General features: G+C 32.8%; 1 protein-coding gene across 1 annotated transcript in view; it reads left to right on the top strand.

Moving 5' to 3' along the window:
* Positions 1-513: 513 nt before the first annotated feature.
* The window catches only part of LOC132730662 (DNA polymerase alpha catalytic subunit-like), a gene marked incomplete at its 5' end in the record, with an annotated part of 39,694 nt that continues 15,805 nt past the window's right edge, over positions 514-24,402 (top strand). The window contains 25 exons of the mRNA XM_060716638.1: positions 514-610; positions 1,087-1,164; positions 1,800-1,918; positions 4,311-4,441; positions 5,364-5,448; positions 5,890-6,013; positions 6,295-6,472; positions 7,078-7,250; positions 7,749-7,807; positions 8,460-8,576; positions 8,933-9,007; positions 10,343-10,416; positions 11,393-11,457; positions 12,043-12,080; positions 12,426-12,548; positions 13,012-13,096; positions 13,687-13,748; positions 15,513-15,608; positions 15,819-15,935; positions 16,661-16,842; positions 17,298-17,427; positions 19,667-19,780; positions 21,265-21,370; positions 22,344-22,462; positions 23,538-23,687. Coding sequence (XP_060572621.1) covers positions 514-610; positions 1,087-1,164; positions 1,800-1,918; positions 4,311-4,441; positions 5,364-5,448; positions 5,890-6,013; positions 6,295-6,472; positions 7,078-7,250; positions 7,749-7,807; positions 8,460-8,576; positions 8,933-9,007; positions 10,343-10,416; positions 11,393-11,457; positions 12,043-12,080; positions 12,426-12,548; positions 13,012-13,096; positions 13,687-13,748; positions 15,513-15,608; positions 15,819-15,935; positions 16,661-16,842; positions 17,298-17,427; positions 19,667-19,780; positions 21,265-21,370; positions 22,344-22,462; positions 23,538-23,687 — 2,697 coding nt within the window. The remainder of the gene's footprint in view (positions 611-1,086; positions 1,165-1,799; positions 1,919-4,310; positions 4,442-5,363; positions 5,449-5,889; positions 6,014-6,294; positions 6,473-7,077; positions 7,251-7,748; positions 7,808-8,459; positions 8,577-8,932; positions 9,008-10,342; positions 10,417-11,392; positions 11,458-12,042; positions 12,081-12,425; positions 12,549-13,011; positions 13,097-13,686; positions 13,749-15,512; positions 15,609-15,818; positions 15,936-16,660; positions 16,843-17,297; positions 17,428-19,666; positions 19,781-21,264; positions 21,371-22,343; positions 22,463-23,537; positions 23,688-24,402) is intronic.

Here is a 24,402-nt window from a genome sequence, read left to right as displayed (position 1 = left end):
ACTTCCTGTTCATAGACTTTGCCTTATTTCATATTACCTGAACTATAATCTGGTTCCCTGTCCAATTATGGTTCCCATCAATGTTTTCTGGCGAGTGGATTCAATTTAGATATCAATATAAAACATGAAATGGCGGTAATAAGGTGTGTGGTTGTGTTGAGTGCGGCCCGAAAGTGTGCCAGCTCTATGTGTATTGAAAACATAAGACATGTCATAGCCGCTGATGGGTTTAAATAACAATGTACATGTACTATTATTTCTGTCAGAGCTCGCTTTGAGGCTTTGCCTTATTCATATTAAAATTGGCATAGAGCCAAACCATCCTGTCCAGTGCAACTTGCAAATCTTTATGCTATTGTCTGCTCTATTTTAGCATTTCTATATTAAAAATAATAATTTGTGATTTCAAACCAGCAAAATTGAAATGTTTAGATCTATTGCTTCCAAGTAGTATCATTGTTGCTTGTTTAACATGATGTTTATTTACTGGTAATTATCTGTATTGTTTGATAGAAAGATGAAGAAGATGATGTATATCAGATGGTGGACGAAGAGGAATATTCAAAAATTGTCCGACAACGTCAGGAAGAGGATTGGATAGTTGATGATGGTGAGATAAAATACATTTTTGGCAGTCCTATCATATGCTTTTAGGCCAATTAATCCCGAAGAATATATATTGTTATTAGAAACAAATCAAGTTTTTTTGAATGATGGAAAAAAACTTAGTGAAACTATAGTATATGAACATGTGTATTGTATTTCTGATGGATTTTTTGTGGCTGCCACCAACATGAGTAAATGTAATGCCAAAAACTTACTAACCAGTAATTAAGATGCTTCCTTTGTAGCTGTCAGGGTAACTATTAATTTAATTAAAGAGGAAAAAAGACCTTCATTTAATATACATATTTGAATATGGTATTTAGTATGGTGCTTCTAGGGACCTCCTAATATGATTCTAAAGACATGTATCAAGTTTCGACTGAATACCTTCAGTAGTTTCAAAAATAAATGTTGCATGTAACACTCACTCTTTTTAGTCTCACCCAGTTATAATTAACCTATTGACTTTGAATTTTGTAGATGGGAGCGGTTATGTTGAGGATGGAAGGGAGATATTTGATGAAGAGCTGGCAGATGACCAGTTTGCCAAACCAGACAGTGAGTAAACAAAGAGAATATTGTGCTTAGTTTTGCTTGTTTATCATAGTTTACCAGGGTTTTATTTTTTGGCTTATTTTATAGCTGTTATTGGGTCATATTCCCATCTGAAAATAGTATATTATTTTCCCAATCCACAGGAAAAAAATCCCAATTGAAAGTTGAAAAATAAAAGTATTGAATAAAAATTCTAAAATCTTTGCAAATAAGGACTGTAATAGTGCTTTCATGTTTGAAGATGCCATCATAGACAGTAATTGTTTGCATTCATTTAATCACTGCAAAATTTCAGTCATGCATTTTTACCCCATTTTTAACAAAACACTGCTGAAATTCCCAATTCCATGGGTATGAGTCATGTTCCCAAAGTCCTGGAAAAAATCCCTGTTTACAATCTTATATATAAAACTACTCGTAACATGTCTGAGATAAAGGATTTAATCATTCAAAAGACAAAGATGAACCATATAATTATATATGACATAAAGTATTTGCCCAGTCAAATTGGCTTAGGCTATAAATAGATTTTCATACTTTTCCTCATAGGAGGGCGATATTATTAGTGTTTAATGGTGACATTAGAGAGCAGTCGTGTATGAAACCAAGATTTATTTTATGTATTGTGTATTTTATAGAAAAAAAGGAAGACAAGAAGAAAAAGAATCCCAATATAATGAGACCCGGATCAAAACCAAAACAAAATATAAAGTCAATGTTTATGGCACAGGCAGCTACAGGCAAGAGGAAGCCAGAGGTAACTTTAATTGCAGGCATTATTTAGCTGGTCTATTAAAAGAATAGGGAGAGTTGTTGTACTAGCCCAGGTGACGGTGTCAAATTTTGGTTACATTTTTGCTTGCAAGTTGGTATCCCCAAACTACTCTTGGGATTAGGTTGAAACTTCACACACCTATTTGAGAGAAAAATAGGTCACTATTTAAGGCCTGTAACTTTTAATTTGGATTTTGACAAAAGTATATTTTACATGTAATGATAAATCAGGCTCTTGTTTTACTTTCAAGCTGTTGTTAAAATACTGAAAGAGGGAAGTTATAAAGTGATAGCCAGTAGATGACCCTATTAATTTTTGAGTTAGAGGTCAAAAGTGATAATGTGTGAAATACTTATGCTTTTGGGTAATTTGAGAAGGAAAAGGCATTGATTTGTGACACGCTTGGTCGGACATTGACCAAGGCTAGTAGATTAACCCTATGATTTTTGAGGTTGTGAGGTCAGGTTCACAATAACAATAGAAAATCCTTGTTCAATCAATACGAAAAAATCTTCCTTGCCTTTGGAGAATGTCTTCACTTATCTTTGGCTGAAATTTGTAGAGTTGAATGATACTAAGTTGTGAGAATGTCAGTGGGAAAAACAGAACATTGATAGGGCTAAGATGAGGCTGAAATTTGGGACCCATTCCCTTTCCAGAAAGTGTATATTTCAGGGTTCCCACGCTGTCGCGGGAAAACGGGAAATGTCCGTGAATTTGAAAACAGGAGCTCCCGGCCTTGAAAAGTCCGGGAATTAGTTGTTGATACATAAAAAAGTCCGGGAAGGTACGGGAATTAGTCTGGTAAAGGGGGAGGTAAATCAAAACAACCAAAATGGCGGTCTTGTATATTGACTTCTGCATCTTGAATGTTGATGATTTTCGATTTACAAGTGTTTTAGGAGGCCAAGTTTTGACATTTATGAGATTTAAACATTTATTTTCTGGTTACTATGGCAGTTTTGTTTTGGAAAATGTTGTAAGACAGTCACAAATCGGACCACAAGTTTGCTTGATTGGCCCGTGCTAAGAAACATGAAAGCTCACAGGTCTGGTTGTTTCCTTGGGCAATTTGTTTAACCTTATTGCTTTCACAACCATGCTAAAAGCCAAAGGTAAAATCAATATAAAATAAACAATAGTATTACATACATGAAACTATTGTCAAGCAGAGCACAGCCAGTTGGCCACACCATATTTGGGTAGCAAGAAATACCCAAATATTAGCACAATATACTAAAAATGAATGTGTTATGCTAAAAAAAGTGCTGTTTTAATCATGAAATACAATATACACTTTCACGTAAGATGTAATCGAACATACCCAAATTTTCCATTTTTGAAACCAAAATATACCCAAATACAGTATACTCCATGAAAACTATTAAATAAAAAAAATAATACAATGAACTTGTATGAAATTACAACAAAAATTATACCCTTCAAATTTAAATGTAGACAACAAATCTCATATCTTGCAAGTACATTTGTCTATTCATTAATGAACCTAACAGTTAGAAAAGCAAATGTCACTTTTTTTCTTACAAACATCTGAACTATTTCAACGGAATGAATGAAAGTAATTGTTGGTAAGTCACATTATTTTTGAAAATATCAATTCATTTCTCATTAAAATCTATATTGTATACAAACCAAAATGAATATTGCTATAATTGTGTGTTTTGGGTATTTTGTGCTGCTGCCATATTTTGTAGAACCCGTAGCACTGGCTTAAGCAGAGTACAACATTTAAACATGAAAGTCTGTGAAATTTTTAATGTAGAAACACCTGCAGGCAGTTTTCATATACCCTTCAGTGTGACATGCTTTTGCCATTCTATGCACCTAAGTGGACTGAGGTCAAATGTGAGGTTACTTATTAAAGTACTATGAATATCTTGTAAAAAAAGTGATCCCTTGGAAGCATTAAAAACACCAAAATTACATGAAAATTGCAGACAACCTGCAACAGTTGCTGTCACAAAGTACATTTCATTACTTATAGACACTGAATGTATTTCTTAGATAGAGTTAGATTTATGTCATGAACTACATGTATTATATTGTTATTAAATGTTGTTTTAAACATTACCATGAAAATATTCATAGGACAAAAAAATTGAATAGCTTGAAATTCAATCTTCTAAAAAGTCCTTAAAAAATCAAAAAAGGTCCTTGATAAGTCCTGGAAAAGTCCTTAAATTTTCAAAATATCTAAGAGTGGGAACCCTGATATTTACCCTTATTTCTGAAATATCTATAAACTGCAGCGTTATTTATTAATTAGTGAACATGAAATATTTATTTTGTGATTTGTGTTTTCAGTGTTATTTATTGATGTGCTTTAAAAATGAAAATGCTATAATTTTTATAGAAAGATGTCAGTCTTAAAGGAGATGAACTATTGGGTGATTTGATGAATGAGCTGCACAGTGGACCATCAGAAATAGCAATACCTAAATCTGTAAAACTTACAAAACGACCACTAGTTCAACAGTCTGCAAGGTATAATCAAACACTTAAAACTTAAGAATGCTATTGGCAGTTATGATGTGCTAATGTCACCAGATATAAGTCATGGCAGCCTGCACATCTGTGTTAGCTGCTTAGTTTTAAACTTCTGTTGATATAAATCCATTGTCTGATTGAATATGGATGTTGAAATCCACTGAATATCGATGTTGAAATCCATTGAGTATGGATGTTGAAATACATTGAAGATGGATGTTGAAATACATTGAATATAGATCTTGTAATCCATTGAATACGGATGTTGAAACTCATAGAATTTAGTCTTTATTTAGATGTTGAATCCATTGATTATAGATGTTGAAATTCATTGAATATGGATGGTGAAATTCATTGAATATGGATGTTGAAATCCTTGAATATGGATGTTGAAATACATTGAATATGGATGTTGAAATCCAATGGACTGTTCCAAATATAATGCTTGGAAAGTCCGTTATGCAAATTTAGTTGTGTAAGGGTTAAATGATATTGATTGAAGACCAGACTTAAGAATTCAGGGTACTGTCTGCTGCAGAAGGACAAGTGATAATCATAATTTCAATCATAAGTTTTAATTTTCACATGCTGCCATGGGTTTTTCTCACTTAAGTGTGAAGAGGCCTGGATTTAGGAAAAACTAGCTAACAATGCTAATTTGGGAAGTTAAAAAGCTTGTGTAAGTTTATCTTTTTTGGGGGAAACTGCATTGTATTAAAGAAAATTTACAATGGGAAGAGGCCTTTTAATAGACCTCTGTTTTATAGGGGGGAAATCTCTGAATTGCCGAGTATATATTTTTTTCATTACTTTAACATAAAACATAACTGAGAAAAACTTGTTTAGATGGATAAAAAAAATAAATAGTAAGTTGTACTTTTTTGTGACATACATATATTTTAATTTTAATTTATTTTAGATCCCCACATATGCCGTTTAGTACAAGACCAGTTAAAATTGGACCAAAACCAACATCTAGTGGTGACAACACCTTTAAAGTAAAGGTATATGTTGTTTACTTCATTTTATTTAAGTATTTTCTTAAGAAAACAAAACAAAAAGTTAATTCATGACTTTGTCTGAGTAATGCTTACATGAGGGAAAGGCAATAAATTTATTGACTACGTTCTAATTTTGGAAAATTGTTTTTTATGAGCTTAGTTCAAATTGGGATTGGTTTGAATTTGAGAGAAAAAGCAAATCGGTATTAGTTAAAGTTGTGTTTAAAAGTAGCCTATTCCATCTTTAAAATAAACATGATTATCAGCAAGGCAGTTTTGAACTACTTTGAATAAGAGATTATAACGGTTCTTCAAAAGTAGCTGTAACTGCAATAATACTGCCTAAACTTTATCAATTTTAACATAATTATACATTGTATATTGTAATTTCCTATGTAAGGTACCAAATATCAGTTTAACACATTAATGTTTCCATGGCAACAGGGCCTACCAAAGCCAGTTATAAAGACAGAGCCTATGGATGAATCACCACAGATTGAGGAGTATGATAGTCAGCCAAGTCCTGTGGTGGGAGATGAGAAAGAAAATATTGAGGAAAATTTTGAAGGTATTTGTTCATCACTTGTGAAATGAATGAGAATATAAGTTATCTTTCTAACAGTAGATGGTAGACCAAAAAAAATCACAGAGGCTCATATAATTATTAAAGTACAATAAATTTTTTCGTTTGATATTGGATGTAATATTAAGTGAATCTATAGTAAGTATCTTTTAACTTGCAGCACACAAAATAACCAGAAATTAAGCTATTTATCATGTTTTTATGATTGGAAAAGCATTTAAGAAAGAAATAATCAGATTTTTTTTTTTTCCTTTTTCTTTTTAAAGATTTGAGTGGGATGGAGTTTCAGGATGATGACTTTAATGAAGAAGAGATGTCAGATGTTAAACCAGTCAAAGTTAAGCTGGAACCAGGCATTATCAAGCAGGAACCAGGACTCATAAAGCAGGAACCAGGAATTAAACAGGAGCCAATGACCAATATCAAAGTGAAAGCTGAAAAGATGTAATTATCTATTGTTAAATTTCATTGAAAAAAAATTTGTAGTTTTTGACGCCGACTTAAAATCATTTTGTTGCATTCAATGTTGTAGGTAGAAATCTTTAATGTGAAGAAGTAATGACTCAAGAAAGGTTTGTTGTTGGGCCATGGTTTGTTTTGTTGGCTTTTAAGCCGTCACTGCTTAGGTCATATGGTTACTAGTAGAGGAAGATCTCCATACATTATTACAGGCACAAGCAGGCACCGGTGTAGAACTATAAATATTACATAAGCTAGCTGGATAGCTTCCTCACATGAAAGAATCCAGAGTTTCCAAACAGATGCAAACCAACATCTGTAAGTGGCAAGTTGTTGAAAGTCAATGACTTTAACCACTCCGTCACAGATGCCTCCTTTTCAACCATGGTAGCCATGTGTTAGTGTCATGATTTATATACTGGAACTTTAGGTCTTTTTGTAGTAATAAAGTATGAACGATTTTATATGGCATAACAGTATCTGCAATGTATTCACAAAGTGTAGTATGATATGTTACCAGTTTTAGAGTCTATTTTTGAGAAAGACTGAAATTTTTTGTTTACTGAAACCAGTCATGATTTGATTATTAGGTCTATTGAGTCAGTGACAACTGGATGGGATAGTTTCCAGGACAACAGTTCAGCCAGTCAGACTGACATTCAAGTTGATACTTCACAGATTCCTATGATTACCAAGGAAAATGGGGAACAGGTGCTTCGATTCTATTGGCTCGATGCATACGAGGACCAGTATAGACACCCGGGTTAGTGAAATTTGTAATTTCAGGTTTTTTGTAGAATGATGTCCTCATATAAGGAATCTTATCATGTTAGTTCACAGGTCTTGAGCTTGACTCGGATTCCATTTGTGCCTTAAAAGTGCACATATGGCATAAAAGTGTCTGTAAGATTAAAACTTAATATATATTGCCCAAATATTATTTTTACTAAAACCAAATTTACCTTAAAATTATTTTGGGTTTTTTAAATTAATACCACCCAAAAAAGGTAATCGTCCAAAGGAGTAGTTTACAATTTGCGTGATACATTTTAACAAGGATTATGCAAAAATTATACTTTTCAACTTTACAAAATACAGACAGTTTTTCACAAAAATTAAGAAAAATTGCAATTTAAATTTTTTTCCCGAGTTGAAGTACTGCTAAGTTTGTCTTCTATGTTTTAAATTTATATATTTTATTGTTTTTTTTATTTACCTGTTTTGTAAAATGGTTACAATTTTTTGCTTTTTCAATTTTCAGGAAGTCATTTTTTTGGAAAGGGTTTGGGTAAAAAGGGGCCAAAATTATGTAAGCTTTTTGTTGACATTTAAAAAAACTTTGAGAAACGATTTTTAAATTTTGCCCAGCCCTCAGTAATTTGAGGACAAATTTTAAATGTTTTTTTCCTTACCATGCAAATTTTTAAATTTGTTTTGCCCTTCTTTAATGGACAAACCCTTTTCTTTTTTAGGGAATTTTCCAATTTTAAATTTGTCTAAATTGATTGCAAACTCAGGCATCAATCATTGAATCAGTTATCATGGTTGCACTGGTCATGGCTTAAGGGTGTTATAATCATCTTTTGAAATGCTTTTAAAAATCTGTTGTTTTTTCGCGTAGTTTAAAATACTTTTTTCCCTTTGCCAATTTTTTTTTTGTTTGGTAGCTGTTCCCCTCAAATAAAACTAAAACCCTGCATGGGTAAAATCAATTTGCTGCTGAAACCTTTGTGTTAAAAAACAATCCCAAAATTTTAAAAAGTTTTGCATCATTGGGGGGAGGTTGAGTGTTCCAGTATAATTCAGAAACATTCCATTGTATGCCTTTTCAAGCACAATCATGTGCCAAGCCAAAGGCTAGATATTTCTAGAAGTTCATAGCTTCCATTTGTTCTGCCGGTATTTATTCACACAGATTTCAGTTTAAAACTTTGTGAAATATTACAGGATATTCATTAATTGTATATTACAGAGGATGTGTATGAAAACAAACACAGATACAGGTTTTGAGGTGGGAATGGTGGACGTATACACAGAATTCAGTGAAAAAATTGTCAACAGATATAAAATCGGGAAATTTAAATCAAAGGTAAATACACATGAATTGTTGAATCTTTAATGTGTAATTATGGTCTTTGTAGCATTTTTTGAATAAATTAGAATGGTTATCTACACATGAAGGAACCTGTCTGAAACAAATCTTTTGGTTTATACAGAACTTATTTTAGTGTGATTGTGTAGGAAGCTACAAGGTTATAGACACACTTTACAATCCCTTCTGACTACTTAGCAATGTGTGTCAAAACTTGCCCCTGTCAATGTTTTTTCCAAATCTTTTGTCAGGAATATTAAGTCATTTGTAACAGTAGTGGTTCTAACATGAAATTCTTAGTTCTTTCTTCATATATAAATTAGAAATAATATAAGGTAAATATTTGGTTACAGCCAACCTCGAAGAATTATGCATTTGAGATAACAGATGTACCAGCAGAGTCGGAATATCTAGAAATCAGATATGAGGTAACAGTCTATAGTTTATTAGGCTTATTTAAATGTAGTACTGCACAACTGTAATTTTCTGATCAATTTGTATCACTAGTGTTGATTATGTAAAGTTGTTTTCCCAGAATTGTGTCATGAGTCCTTATGACAACTGTGACTAAAACTTCATTAAGGATGATACAGTTTACCATAAAAGCACATTCGTGTAATTTTCCCTTTATGTAAATCTTATGTAAAAAAAATTTGAAAACCAAAGTTGTTTTTCAATCAGAATTGAAGAATGTATATAATGTCATATTTTTGACTGCTCAAATCAGCAGAACCATGTGTAAATCAGGCCCCCATGGTTACACGTTTAAACGGATTCGTTTGGATTTTCATTCGTAAACGTTTACGATATTGTTTACCGTTTAATCGAAATGACCATATTATCTTACAAATATCTTGATCATTGCCTGTCATCATGGATTTTATCAATTCTATTTGGTTTATTCCAAAGTCAAAATTGGAAAATGGGTGTTTACAACCTTCCACACAGCATTGCTTTGCAATAATCGCTCATGACATAATACATGTTTTGTAAATTTGATTTTTCTTTGATCTTTCAAAAGAGTGAAATGGGGATTCAATGCAGAAAATGTGTGCCGACACAATTGTGATGACCCTTGAACATTATTTATTTGCTTGTTTTGTACATGTGTTAAAAATAGAAAGTAAGTCATCATCTGGTGACTCGAATACATGATGTAGTAAAGTAGATAGAAGTACTACCGTTTAAATGGTATTGTTTTGGTTCTTATCAATCGTGTAAACGTTTACAAAAAATTGTAAACGTGGGAGCCTTAGTGTAAAATATGGACAAACCTATCAAAATGTCTATATTTCTATAGATAATGACTGTATTTTCAAAGTATACCTTGTTTTTATTAAACATCATTTTAATTGTTTGAAGGCATTCTGTGCCTCGGAAACAAATAAATTTTTCTATCTTTAGAAAGGGCAGAGATGAGCTTTATTGTTTTATTATGTTTTGGTAATGGATTTAGAGAATGATAGGTACTTATCACCTGAAGAAACTAGCCCTGCGTGTAAAATTATTGGTCATAAAGGTAGCAAAATGTAAACAAAGTTGTATTTTGACTTGCATACAAAATATTAAATCACTATAACTTTAACTATAACTATATACTTATTCACAGATAGCAACAGAAGCAAAGTATGATTAGTTAATTGGCCATTGAGTTACTTTTTTGGAACCTAGCAAGATACCAAATAAAAAAACTTTTGAGAAATATAAAAAAGCATTTCTGGGGCATAATTGGTCTTTAATGATTCCTGAGTTTTTATTTTCAGGCAGATGGGCCAGTGTTACCAATGGATCTTAAAGGAGAGACATTCAGTCATGTATTTGGAACCAATACTTCTAGGTAATAACTGCGATAGATAACATTTTGTTTGAATTAAAGATCCAGTTTTTGCATAGATATATGACTACCACCTAATGAGGGCCATAGGCCTCATTGAATCAAAATGAGCCGCGTCACAACAAAACCAACGATATGCGTTTGCGACCAGTATGGATCCAGACCAGCCTGCGCATCCGCGCAGTCTGATCAGTATTCATGCTGTTCGCTATCAGTTTCCTTTGTTGTAATAGGGTTTGTAATCGAACAGCATGGATCCTGGTCTGGATCCATGCTGGTTGCAAACGCATAACATTGGTTTTGTCGTGACGCGGCACAAATGTTCTTCAATAGACCCTACAATGTATGTTTTATCATTATAACTTGTAAAAAAATTATTCTGCAGAGGTATGAGGGAACTGCACACAATTTAATTGAATCATGATCTGCAACTTTTACCTTAGATTTGAAATTTTAAGACAAAAGTGGTGGCTGCCAAGTGATTAAAGTGGATGCCACTCAATGCAGGGATAATGTGTTCAAGCTATGGTTCCTGATATGACACCAGAACTGGTTAGTCCCACAAAGTAGAGAAAGTATACTTAAGAGTGATACTAATGAACTACACAAATTCTTCTCAAGCTTAAATCATGGGGTGTCCGTGGCCAAGTAGTTAAGGTCATTGACCTCAAACCACTTGCCCATCACTGCTGTGGTTTGGAATCTCTACAGGAACTTTGGATTCTTTCATGTGAGGAAGCTATCCGGCCAGCTAACGGAATGTCGGTGGTTCTACTTAGGTGCTTGTTCATGCCTGAAATAATGCACAGAAGGTCACCTGAGGTCTTTCTCCACCAGTAAAGCTGAGAGTGGACGTATAACTTATATTATGTTTGTGTGATGTAAAATCCGACCAAATACAACTTAAATCAGTTGTGTTTAAACTAAGAACCTGTCTAAATGTTTGAGTTGCTGACATAGAGTATGCTTGTCTTTACAGCTTGGAAAGATTGTTAATAGATAGGAAGATGAAAGGTCCTGGCTGGTTAGATATTAAATGTCCACGTAAGTCACCTCTTTATAAATAATTGCTAAATTATGCTAAAAAATAAATTATGAGATTATAGTAAGTTGTTAATGTAATCTGAAAGCAGCATACCTCCATATTCATGCTAACTTAAATGAAAATTTTCAAAATGTATTTAAAAGGAAAAAATTATGAATTGAAAAAAAGAAGTAATTTACTCAATGAAAATGGCACTTACAATCAATGTTAATTTAAATTACGAAAAAGAGGTAAGAATATGTGCAAAAATAGCCCTTGCTGTGTAATTCAGGCAGTTGAAATATGAAGATGAGCACTACAAAATTGGTCATTAATCACACATAACTTGTAAATTATTATTTGTATCTTAAATCTTTTTACGTTTCTTAAAATCTAAGTACATTTTTCTTGAGTTTGATTTTCTCGAAGTATTTTGATTCATCTGGAGGGAAGCTTTAAAGCTATATTTAACTTTGTTGACATACTTACATCATTTTATATGTTAACTTTTTCAAAGAAAGCTAAGGTCGTCAATAACATTTAATAATGAATAATAGTAACATTTAGTTGGGTATTTTATAGATTATATTGTACTTTATTTCCAGAAATAACCAACCCTCCTGTAAGCTGGTGTAAGTTGGAGGTAAGTAATTCTTATGAATGCATTGTTACTTTCTGTTGCAAAGAAAATACATTTTAAATCACGATTTAAAAATTGACTTTCTATAGGCTATTCTTTAGCATATAAAGTCTCCTATTATTTCCTTGAAGACAATATATCTTATTTCTATCTTCAATTACCAGTGCGTCAAATTATAAAATTTCGACACGTTTACCTTATTTGACGTATTTTATTTGTAAAAACAAAGTTTATTAAAGTTACAGATCCCAGAAACACTCTATAGGTAACTTTCATTTCAGTAGTTTGAGTCAGTAAATTATCTTTTCCTATCTATACAGTTTCTCATTGTAATTCTATATATTTCAGGTATTTGTGACAGGCCCAGATGGTGTCACTGTATGCACAGATCAAAACCTCACCCCACCACCTCTCACAATTATGACGATGAATATGAGGACTCTACCCAACAATAAAACCCATCAAAATGAGGTAATGTAAACATTAACAGTTGTATGTCCCAACAAGCAGTATACCTGATTTCTCTTACTAAAATATCTATATTTTCTCCAACTTAGGGGATATTGTCTATTTTCTAGATTTAAAGTGTTCCATTGCTTATGGTACCAAAAATTTTGTTAGTTGTTTGATGAAGTATAAATTGTTGTAAGGTTTATATATTGCAAATATCATATATCAATTCACAACCATAAATTATGTCTAAATCCTTTATGACGAATTTATATTACTAAACATTGCGAGTTTTAAATAAATTATTTTCATAAATTTTCAGCAACTATTAATTTAGATTATATAAACATGATTGGCCAATGAAATGCAATGATACAAACTAGGCACGAAGGATTTGGGCTTGTTGAAGACTTACCAGAATTTAGTGATATGTGGATCTCTCAAATGTCCTCTGATGTAACGATTGTCTTATTTTATTTGTCAGATTGTGGCTGTATCGTGTTTGATTCACAATTCCTTCCATATGGATAAACCTGCCCCAGAACCAGCTTTCCAGCAACATTTCTGTGGTAACTATTACTGATAAATATGTATAATAAGTGGATTTTGTTTTGAAGTTAGACATTTTTTTAAAATTAATTGGATGATTCATATAATCTAATATGATTAAATATCCTTTACTGTCTCCCTGTCATGCCGTTTTTTTGTGGGCTTATTTGCTATTACCTTTAATGAGTTCTGTCTGTGATTCTATTTTACACTCAATGAAAGTTAATTTAAGATTATGACCAGATGAAAATTAAAATCAAATGTGCACACAAATTTATTAAAATTTTCAGCACATAAATTTATCAAAGTGTTTAGAATAACACAATAATTAACCATCGCTCTGAAAACATTTGAGCTGTGTCACGACAAAACCAACATAGTGCGTTTGCGACCATCATGGATCCAGACCAGCCTGCGCATCCGCGCAGTCTGATCAGGATCCATGCTGTTCGCTTACAAACTCTATAACAAGTAGAGAAACTGATAGCGAACAGCATGGATCCTGATCAGACTGCGCGGATGTGCAGGCTGATCTGGATCCATGCTGGTCACAAACCCATTATGTTGGTTTTGTTGTGACATGGCTTAAATTTTTTAAATTATGTTTCAGTTATTAGTAAGCCAAATGACTGCATATTTCCCTGGGACTTCAAGGACAAAGTTCAACGAGAAGTAAGTTAACTGACATATTAAGAGCAGATACATGTATGCTAGCATATGGAAAGGTTTATGGTTAGACTCTGGGGCCCTGTCTGAAATTTTTCATGAAGAAGATCTTGATTTTTCCTGAACTAGTCTAGAGGAAAATTGTGATTATAAAACCCAGTCCCATTAGGGCAAGGAGATTTTGATGCATAATCAACATCATCTTAATATTGTAATGCAAGCATATCTGGTATATTCCTCTCAATATAGAAAGTGTAAGACTAGGATATACACAATTAACTTCAACACTAATTGATATTTTAGTTAGAATAATTCTTTTATGAGTCATGTTTCTGTGAATTTGTTTGATTGCTACTCATTAAAATTCTTGCATAACTTTGTATCATGTTCAGTCATTTTTAGCTCACCTGAGCATGCTCAGGGTGAGCTTTTAGGATCGATGATTGTCCGTCGTCCGTTCACATTTAGTTGTTAACACTCTAGCGGTCGCATTTTTGCCTCAATCATCGTCAAACTTGGTCAGGATGCTTATCTAGTTGATAGCTTGGATGAGTTCGAACATGGGTCATCTCAGATGAAAAACTAGGTCACAAGAGTTAAAAATAGGAAAACCTTGTTAACACTCTAGAGGTCACATTTTTGCCTCAATCATCATCAAACTTGGTCAGGATGCTTGTCAAGGTGATAGCTTGGATGAGTTCGAACATGGGTCATCTCGGATGAAAAACTAGGTCACAGGAGCTAAAAATAGAAAAATCTTGTTATCACTCTAGCGGTCACATTTTTGACACAAGTGTCATCAAACTTGATCAGGATGCTTTTCTAAGTACTTGCTCGGATGAGATCTAACATGGGTCATCTCGGATGAAAAACTAGGTCACAGGAGCTAAAAATAGAAAAATCTTGTTAACACTCTAGTGGTCACAAATTTTGACTCAATTGTCATCAAACTTGGTCAGGAAACTTGTCTAGGTAATTGCTCGGATTAGTTCGAACATGGGTCATCTCGGATGAAAAACTAGGTAAAAGGGTCTAAAAGTAGAAAAATCTTGTTAACACTCTAGTTGCTACTGTTTTGATCCAAGTATCCTGGAAATTGGTCTGAAAGTTTGTTTTGATGATTTCTAGGTCAGGTTTGAATATGGGTCACCTGGGTAAAAAACAAGGTCACACTGCTCAAATATGGATAATCCTTGTTAACACTGTAGTGGTCACATTTTTGACTCACCTGTCATAAAACTTGGTCAGAATGCTTGTCTAGGTAATTGTTCGGATGAGTTTGATGGGTCAGGTGAGCGATCTAGGGCCATCATGGCCCTCTTGTTTTTATTCTCACAAAATACAATGGTACCTAAAATGATAAAAATTGCATCAAATTCCATGAAGTAAAACTTATTTTGATATGTACATGTTTGAATGTTTAAATGTTAACAATTAGTAGTTAAGAAATTGAAAACCAGTCAGGGCCAAGCTCTTATTTTCATAAGCAAGAAACTACACTCATTGCTTAGTACAGTTTAGTTCCAGGAACGGATTTGAGAGTGCTTTAATATGCTAAAATCTTACAGGATAATCAAACTAAACTAAATTCTTAAAAACTAAGGTGTTTATAAGAATGTAAGAGATATGAAAATATTAATATTAGAGCAACAACCAGTGTTATCTCTAAACAGTTGTGGACTGGCCGAGCACATATATTGGCAGTTTTATATCAAGTCTCGACAACCTCTCAGAGTCCTGATTATTTATTGTATATATTTCTATTATTAGAGTAAGAAGATGAAAGTTGAAGTGTTACCTACAGAGAGGGCTTTACTGGGGTTCTTATTGGCTAAAATACACAAGATTGATGCTGATGTTATAGTGGTAAGTAAATAGTTGTAAAAGAAAGAATCTGTTAAAATTGGCATAATAAAAAAAACAACAGACAAACAATATTGTTTTTAATGCCTAAAAGAATAAAGTTTTTTTTTTTTTAAATATATTTGATCCTAAGGGCATCAAGAGCTTTCTGAATAATCATAAGTTAGTATCTTATATAACAACTGATGTAACAGATACAAGTATATTTTTCAGGGCCATGATATATTTGGATATGACCTGGACGTATTGTTACACAGAATAAATGCTAACAAAATACCACATTGGTCCAAGATAGGAAGATTGAAAAGAACTGTGATGCCTAAACTATCTGTAAGTAGTTTTACATTTACAAGAAAAAGTTTTTTAAATAGATATTTACTGACTCCATTTAAAACTGTCCATTGCAAATAATTTGATTTTGATATAAAAAGAATGCTTAAATTAATTAGCCAATAGTAGAGCCAAAAACAGCATGTAAGATATCCTAGTTTTAGATTCTTCCCATTTTCTTTGAAATATATTCCTAGTTTTATGACTTGCATCTTAATGTGATGAGTATGAATATCATTCGGGATGCTGGGATTTCTTTCATGCAAGGGAGCTTTGCAGCTAGTGTACATTAGATTGATGGATCTACTTGGGAGCGGAGAGTGCACTTGATGTCATGGTCCAACTGTTAACCTGAAAATTCACCATATGACTTGTAATGTGTTGGTGGGGAAAAAAAATTCAGTTTTACTTACTACCATAAGTAACTTAATGAAATAATAATGTTAGACAAAGCTGATTTTCCCTGAACAGTGAGGCAGACCACTGCATCAATAAAGCAAATAAATTAGTTTTATGACTTTGACCGTGTGGATGGGACTTTAAAATTCAGCAACTGAATGAGATAATCTACCACAAGTAAAGGAATGAAATTATGTTACACAACAAAGCCAATTCTCATTGAATAGTCGGACAGACCACTCCACCAGGAAAGCTTATAAATTAGTTTTATGACCCTTATAGTGTGCCACTTTGAAATTTTGTAACAGATAATCTTGTTTTTACAGAGTCATGCTGGTAGAGGATATGTAGACAAATCAGCTACATGTGGACGTATTGTATGTGATATTAAAATCTCAGCGAAGGAACTTGTGAGATTAAAGAGCTTTGACTTGACTGAGCTGACATCACAGATTATTAAACAGTCTCGCGTTGATCTGGATTTTGAAACCATCAGAAATATGTACAGGTAGGCCAGTACCTTATTATCCTTGAGCCATTGCTATTAGATGTTTTATTATATAATTACTGTCCATTTGCTAGGGATATTGCTAGAATTACCAAAATAGAACAAAAATAAATAAGACAAGGATGCTTGTTTACATTATACAATACTGTATACCACTTATGGGGGAAAAAGATATCATTTGTTAAGCAACTTGTAACAAAAAAGATGGGGAAATGAAGAAAGTCAGGACAAAAAATCATATACCGGTATCTGATGGGTAAACTTTGAGCGAAAAGATTTCACACATCCTGTATGCAGTGAAAGAATTAACAGTGATATAGTAGACATCTTCTCAAAGTAGTTCAGCTTGAGAGTGAGTCAGTTGATATTTTGTAAAAAGAAAACAACACAAAAAACAAAAGTATTGTTTGTGAAAACAATTTTTCTGACAATGTGAAGACATATTTTTCTTGCAGTAATTCGGAGATGTTGTTAAAGCTGATAGAGATGACACTGGTGGACTCGAGTCATATATTGAGGATAATGTACGAGTTAAACGTCATACCTCTTGCCTTACAGATTACATCAATATGTGGAAATGTCATGGTATGTTATTCTAACACTATTCATGCTATCTCCTTATAAAATAGACTGAGCAGTCAATTGTATTATTACACAGTGATGTGAAGAATAAGTAGGGCTGTCATTGATGGAAAATTTTGTATTGATATATATCTAAAGCTGAATATAGAAGATATATCGATAAAATAGGGTCCAAAACTCTTAACATGATTCACAACAGAATTATGACCCCTTTTTTATGAACTAACAAAATTCTACATTATCCATGCTCTTGTTTTACTATCAAGCACGGGGAATAGTCGAGCATGCAGTCGTACTGACTTCAATGGAAATATACATGTATATTGCAAAAAGGGTCACATATTTTACAACATTGACCACTTCTGGCCCACCTACTTTGATTGAGAATTTTTATCCAAAACAAGAAAAATATGAATCAATTTTATATTGGCATGAAAATCAGCCAAACTATCTGTAGCAGGTGTGGAATTCTGATGTACAATTTTGTAGATATTTGTGTATGCTTGTATTAACATTTAACCTTTTCCCTGATACAGCCCCCTTAATTTACTGCTTTACACCCCATAATACAGTAGCCAGATAGATAATCAATAATCAATATCCTACTGATAAGGAGTCACACACTATCTCCATAAAGGGTATGATAAATTATAGGTAAAATTGGTCAAATTAGATACCTATATACTTTAACTGGAAAATAAAGTATTAAGTTGTGTTTTGACAATTTTTGTATCAATAAAAAGTTTGTAGAGAATTGAAATACCTTTCCAATGGTATAAATATCATATTTGTTGGGTTTATACAAATATGTCTACATGAGTTATAAAGTAATAAACTATATACTTGATGGTGTTTTTTTCTCCATTGTTTCAGATAGATTAGGCTACTTATGTGTTTTAACTAATGTGAAATGGTTTAATTACAAGTTTGACAATATATATGTCAATGTAAGATTTGTAGAGATTTGAATTATCTTTCCAGTGGTATAAATTTTATATTGTTGGGCTTTATAACAGTATAATTACAGTAGTTATAAACAATAAAATGATGTATAATTTTTCTCTCTCTTTTACAGGGATTAGGGAAATATGGCTAATTTATTATTAATTTTTTTGGTTTATGCAGCATTCATTTTTAGTGAAATAAATAACAGTCAAGTTCTTTTTTTTACCTTTTTTTATACCAGTAAAAAGAAATCTCACTTTGTTTTTTTTTATTTATTTTATAAGTTTTTTTTATAATTTATTTCATAATAGTAACTGTCATTTCTGTAATACATGTATATAACTGTTGAATGAAATATTTCAGAATTTCTGCTGTCATGGTCATATATTTTTCTTCATGAATTATGAATTTAATTAAATTTTATCATTTATAGATCTAATTTGATCAAATGATGATAAAGGAAAGACATCCTCGAGTTCCACGGCCTTTTCGGCATTTTCATGTTGCCGACATCAAAGATGATATATGGGATATGATTTTATCATGTCGTATAATACACGGCCCCATGCTGTGTCTGTTATGAAAACAATAGCGCACATGAAAGAATTTAAACTATTAAACATTTCTTTGTCGGTCATTTTTCTTAAAAAATCGCCGCTGCTACCGGAAATATTTATTGCTGGGGCCAGAGAGATACCCCTAGTCAGGACGTTAATTAATCCGTGTATATACACATGTCAGCTATCATAAACCAAAACAAACATCAAATCCATTATACCATGCCTGGCACGTGAACGACCCGTGATCATATAAATACTATTTATTCATTAGTTGCTATTTTTAGACACTTTTGTTCCTGTCTTACGATACGTTCTATATTTATTTCATTGACCGCGCACTCATTAACTGCGTGACGTAAGGAAAACCCCTCACCTGGTTGGTCGCTAATTATACAAAAACTTTAAATAGTAACACCATAATTTTATGCACGGAATCCCCTCATAAAATGTTGATCTTTACGATAACACAATTTACAGGTCTATTTTCCGGGAAAATTGTTGATTTTTGGACAGGTAAATATTGAAGTCGGCGAAAGTCGCTTCCATTGAGATCATGCATGTCGGCGATTCTCGCTTACATGCGGTAATCGATAAAGCCGTCGATTCTCGCTTCTATCAGGGAATGGTAAAAGACGGCGATTCTCGCTTCTATAAGGGAAAAGGTTAAACGTAGACACCGTTCAGGCTTCCATTTTCAATTTCAAGAAATTAAGATACCTTTTCTATATATATTTTAGAGTAGGACATTATTGGGAGGCAGGGCAGAGAGAAATGAATTCCTTCTATTGCATGCTTTCTCCGAGAAAGATTACATTGTCCCAGACAAAGAATACAAGAAAAAGGCTGTAGTGGTAAGTACAATTTTGATTCAAGTATTTGATTATAATTTAAAAATGAAGTTAAAACAAATTATATTAAGAAAATCCATGTTGCAGTTACTGCCCTGAGGATAAGATTTTAATTTTTTAGCTAACCTGTCAAAAAAGTGACAGGGTGAGCTTTTGTGATCGCTTTTCGTCTGTCTGTCCGTCGTCCGTAAACTTACTTTAAATGACATCTCATAAACCACTAAGCCAATTTCATCCAAACTTCATAGGAATGTTCCTTTGGTGGTCACCTTTGAAAATTGTTCAAAGAATTTAATTCCATGCAGAACTCTGGTTGAGCTAGAGCTTAGCTATTTGGCATGAAACATCTCCTAGTGAGTGTCTACCAAGTTTGTTCAAATAAAAGTCCTGAGGTCAAAACTGGCCCGCCCAGGGGGTCATTGATTTTCCCTATATGCATATAGTAAAAACTTAAAAAATCTTCTTTTAAAGAACCCAAAGAGCTAGAGCTAAGATATTTAGAATGAAACATCTTCTAATGGGTGTCTACCAAGTTTGTTCAAATAAAAGCCCTGTGGTCAAAATTGGCCCCGCCCCGGGGGACATTGATTTTCCTTATATGTGTATAGCAGAAACTTAAAAATCTTCTTTGAAAAAACCCGAATAGCGAGAGTTTAGATATTAAGCATGAAACATTTTCTAGTAAGTGTCTACAAAGATTGTTCAAATAAAAGCCCTAGGGTCAAAACTGGCCCTGCCCCAGGGGTGTCATTGTTTTTAACTATATGTGTATAGTAAAAACTTAAAAAATCTTCTTTTAAAAAACCCAACGAGCAAGACCTTAGATGTTTAGCATGAAACATCTTCTAATGGGTGTCTACAAAGATTGTTCAAATAAAAGCCCTGGTTTAAATTGGCATGCTCCGGGGGCCTATATACAGATGAGCGACTTTAGGCCATCATGGCCCTCTTGTTAATGATATTGATTTTATCTTGTACAATTTTAAAAGATGTATTTATGAAATGAAACTAAATGACAATGTGTTTAGAATCACATAAAATTTTATGATTAACATTGGGTTCATTATCATGTAACTTATTTATCATGTATGAGTGTAAATGTATGTTTGACTAACTGTATTTGGGGGAGTAATTGTTTGAAGACAGTAGTCATGCTTGGGTAGCTGATGTAAATTTCTGTGAAAGTTTCTTAGTTTTCTTGCCTGTTTAGTTCTGCCTATTTAAGCATAAGCAAATTACATCTTCATTCTATGAAGTATAGCCCCTGAATATAACATATCTGTGTACAAAAGATTTATTTTGAGCTTTCGAAAAAATTGTGATCCTTATTTAAGCTTTAAAGGTCAAATTATTTACAGGAAAAAAAACAAACAAAAAAACTATTTGTAGTGAACATTTATAGGATGTATGGAAAGGGTGTGAATGCCATGTTTATTATGACTACATTTTGGTTCAAGTTAAAATATTAGATGTTTATATTTGTACAGCAAGTAGAGGAAGGAGATGAGGAAATAGATTCAAGTAAATCTAAGGCAGGTCAAGGTCGTCGTAAACCAGCATACGCCGGAGGTCTTGTGCTTGAACCTAAAAAAGGTAATCAAGTTAGTGTAGAAGTTTAAAGCTAGATAGATAATGTAAAATAATTTTCCATACATTGTGAAGTTGGTTTATACAGAATTTACTTTAGTTTGATTGTGTAGGAAGCTATAAGCTTATAGACACACATTTTCGAATCTGTTCCTGGAACCAACCAGTACCGAGCAATATGTAAAGATATATTGATAGAAGATTGAAAAACATTGTTTACCCATCGTAATTAAATTGTAATAGTGTAAGCAGAATAAACATAAATGCTTAAAAGTGACATTATGTATATGCAAGGGTATTCAGTGAACAGGTGAAAGTCAAAATAAGTTTTCATATTGCCTTATTTCCTCAAAATTTAATAATTTACTTCACATAAATGATTAATAACTTACATGGCCCAAGAAAATTTCTATAATATCCATCAGAATTTATCTGTTATATTCAGTTTATAAAAAGAGTGGGACCTTCTTTATATTTTACAACGATTTTATATTTTATCATGTCAACTGTTGGTCAATTAACATTTTAACAGTCAATTTTCTGAAATATATAGTCAATTAAGCTCAACTTTTTTGTTTAATTTACACTTCTGCATGAAATTAGCCAGTAAAGGAATGAGCATTTAAAAATTAGTTTTACATTTGGATTGGATATGAAATAATGTGAAAAAGATATTCCTGTTTCATTTCATTTCTTATTGCCTGCAAATGTAGGTTAACTGAAGATTTTTTGGATCTAGTTAATTTTCTCACTTTGACATTGGTTGGATAAAGGTTGTATTGTTTCCACACCAAAATGTTACAAGGAAATATAAATGGATGTGACAGTAATGCAAATGCAGGTTAATTGTAGATTTTGTGATGCTTTTTTAAAATATCTCACTTTCACATGGGATTTTGATTTGATTGTCTTTACATCAAAATGTTACAAAAAAATAGGAATGGCTGTAACATGTCTGTACGTTTATTTGGTGTTTCAGGATTTTATGACAAGTACATCTTGCTGCTGGATTTCAACAGTTTATACCCATCTATCATACAGGAATATAATATATGCTTCACTACTATCAACAGAAATGATGCCCCGTCAACATCTAATGTAAGTTCAATACAAACAGAATATAGTAATTCATGTTGTTTTTTGCAGAAAAGCCCGGTATTATTTGGTTTAGTATACAACATCAGTGTTGCATCTAGAGTTTCAAAATTATGGGGGATTGGCCCCTACTCAACTGAAAAATGTGGGGAATTTGAAAAATATGTGGGGGACATATATTTACCTTACAATATGACATACCGAATAGAATTCATTTATTTTACATTTAGGCATTTTTGACAGTTATTGTTCGCTCAAAAACGGAAGTAGAAAAAATAAAATATTGACAAATACTACAAAACACTACAAGATGACCCAGTCGGCTGCTACATGCGATTAAGTATGTATTTTAGTCATAGCCGTGAGAGAAAACAAACATGGCTGAAGAGTTCAAGATATGATGAAGATAACTGAATTAAGTTGAAAAGATCGTCAGACCATTAAAATGGCCGCGCGATTTGCGCATTATTTATGCAGATCGCGCGGCCTAGATGCAACACTGCAACATTAATTCTGGAAAGTTATAAAAAAAACTTGAAAAGATTAAAGGCACAATATGGCTCAGAAATCAATATTGTTGTAATTCTTTAAAAATGTTAGACATGAGTTTGTGTTTGAATGGTAAATTTAGAGCATGTTAGATGTTAACAAATGACAAAAGTAGTTCTAAATAAGTAGTAATGTGTCACAAAGGTAGCAAAGCGTAACAAAGTATATTTTGACTTCCATACAAAATACTAATACACTATGATTATACTGATTGGCAACAGAACTATAGTTTTAAAAAAAAATAGTCCATGTATATGGCAAATAAGTATTACTTTGTAAATTGTAACATGATAACAAAAATCAAAAAGTTTTGAGAAATGAAATTGGTAGCATTTCTGAGGCGTATATAGAGGTTTAAAGAAAATCCCCTATTTTATTTTCATTAGAATTTCTCTTATCTTCAAATTTGCATAGAAAATGTATTATTGTTGAACAAATTAATCATTGATTCATTGAGTCAACAATGGATCAAGGCAAAAGTAGTGAAATATCAGTGCTCTACAAACAGTTTATTCTGCTTTAATTATAGGAAGAAGATGATCTGTTGAAAATGGAGCTACCAGATCCCGACCTAAAGCCAGGTATTTTACCTACTGAAATCAGAAAGTTAGTAGAGAGTAGACGACAGGTGAAAAGTTTGATGAAACAAGACAATCTGCCCCAAGAGCAGATGATGCAGGTAAGCTATTTTGACAGGTTCTTTTATACCCCTGTGCCAGAAATGGAATACAGTAAACTCCAACTGTATCGATATCGCTTGTAATGATATATCGGTTATATCGATACGTTTGTCTTGGTCCCTGCCAACTTCCATTATAACCTAACGGAAGCATCCTCGCATATATCGATATCGCATGTATCGATATTTCGGATATATCGATGTGGATTTTCAACCCCAACGCACATATATTACCTCTTAAAACGATAATTTGCTGCTAATGATTTGCGAAGCTAATCCTCGTGCTTGGATGAACTCAGAAATATTTATCAGTTGGGTGAAAAAACTTGACAAACGTATGACACGTGAGAAAAGATCTATTCTATTGTTTGTTGATAATTGCCCGGCCCATCCGAAAATCGAGGGATTAAAAGCTGTAAAACTGTTGTTTTTCCCACCTAACACTACATCTAAGTTACAGCCCTGTGATCAAGGGATTATCTTTTCATTCAAAAGGCATTACAGGTCACGTGTCCTTGACCATATTATTTCATGTCTAGACAAACATATCGATAAACAGATTAACATTCTAAAAGCCATACAATGGTTTTATGCGGCATGGAAAGATGTAACACCGACGTGTATCCAGAATTGTTTTAGAAAGGCTGGATTTATGAATCAAGCACAGCATGAAATAAATGCGACCCCGCAGGGGCATGTTTCCGATTCGTCTGAC

This window comes from Ruditapes philippinarum, unplaced genomic scaffold, assembly GCF_026571515.1.
Source record: "Ruditapes philippinarum isolate M1 unplaced genomic scaffold, ASM2657151v2 ctg2529_1_1_1_1, whole genome shotgun sequence".
NCBI classification, from domain to species: Eukaryota; Metazoa; Mollusca; class Bivalvia; order Venerida; family Veneridae; genus Ruditapes; species Ruditapes philippinarum.
The sequence above is the reverse complement of the archived record's forward strand: the minus strand, read 5'-3'. Positions and strand labels throughout refer to the sequence as shown.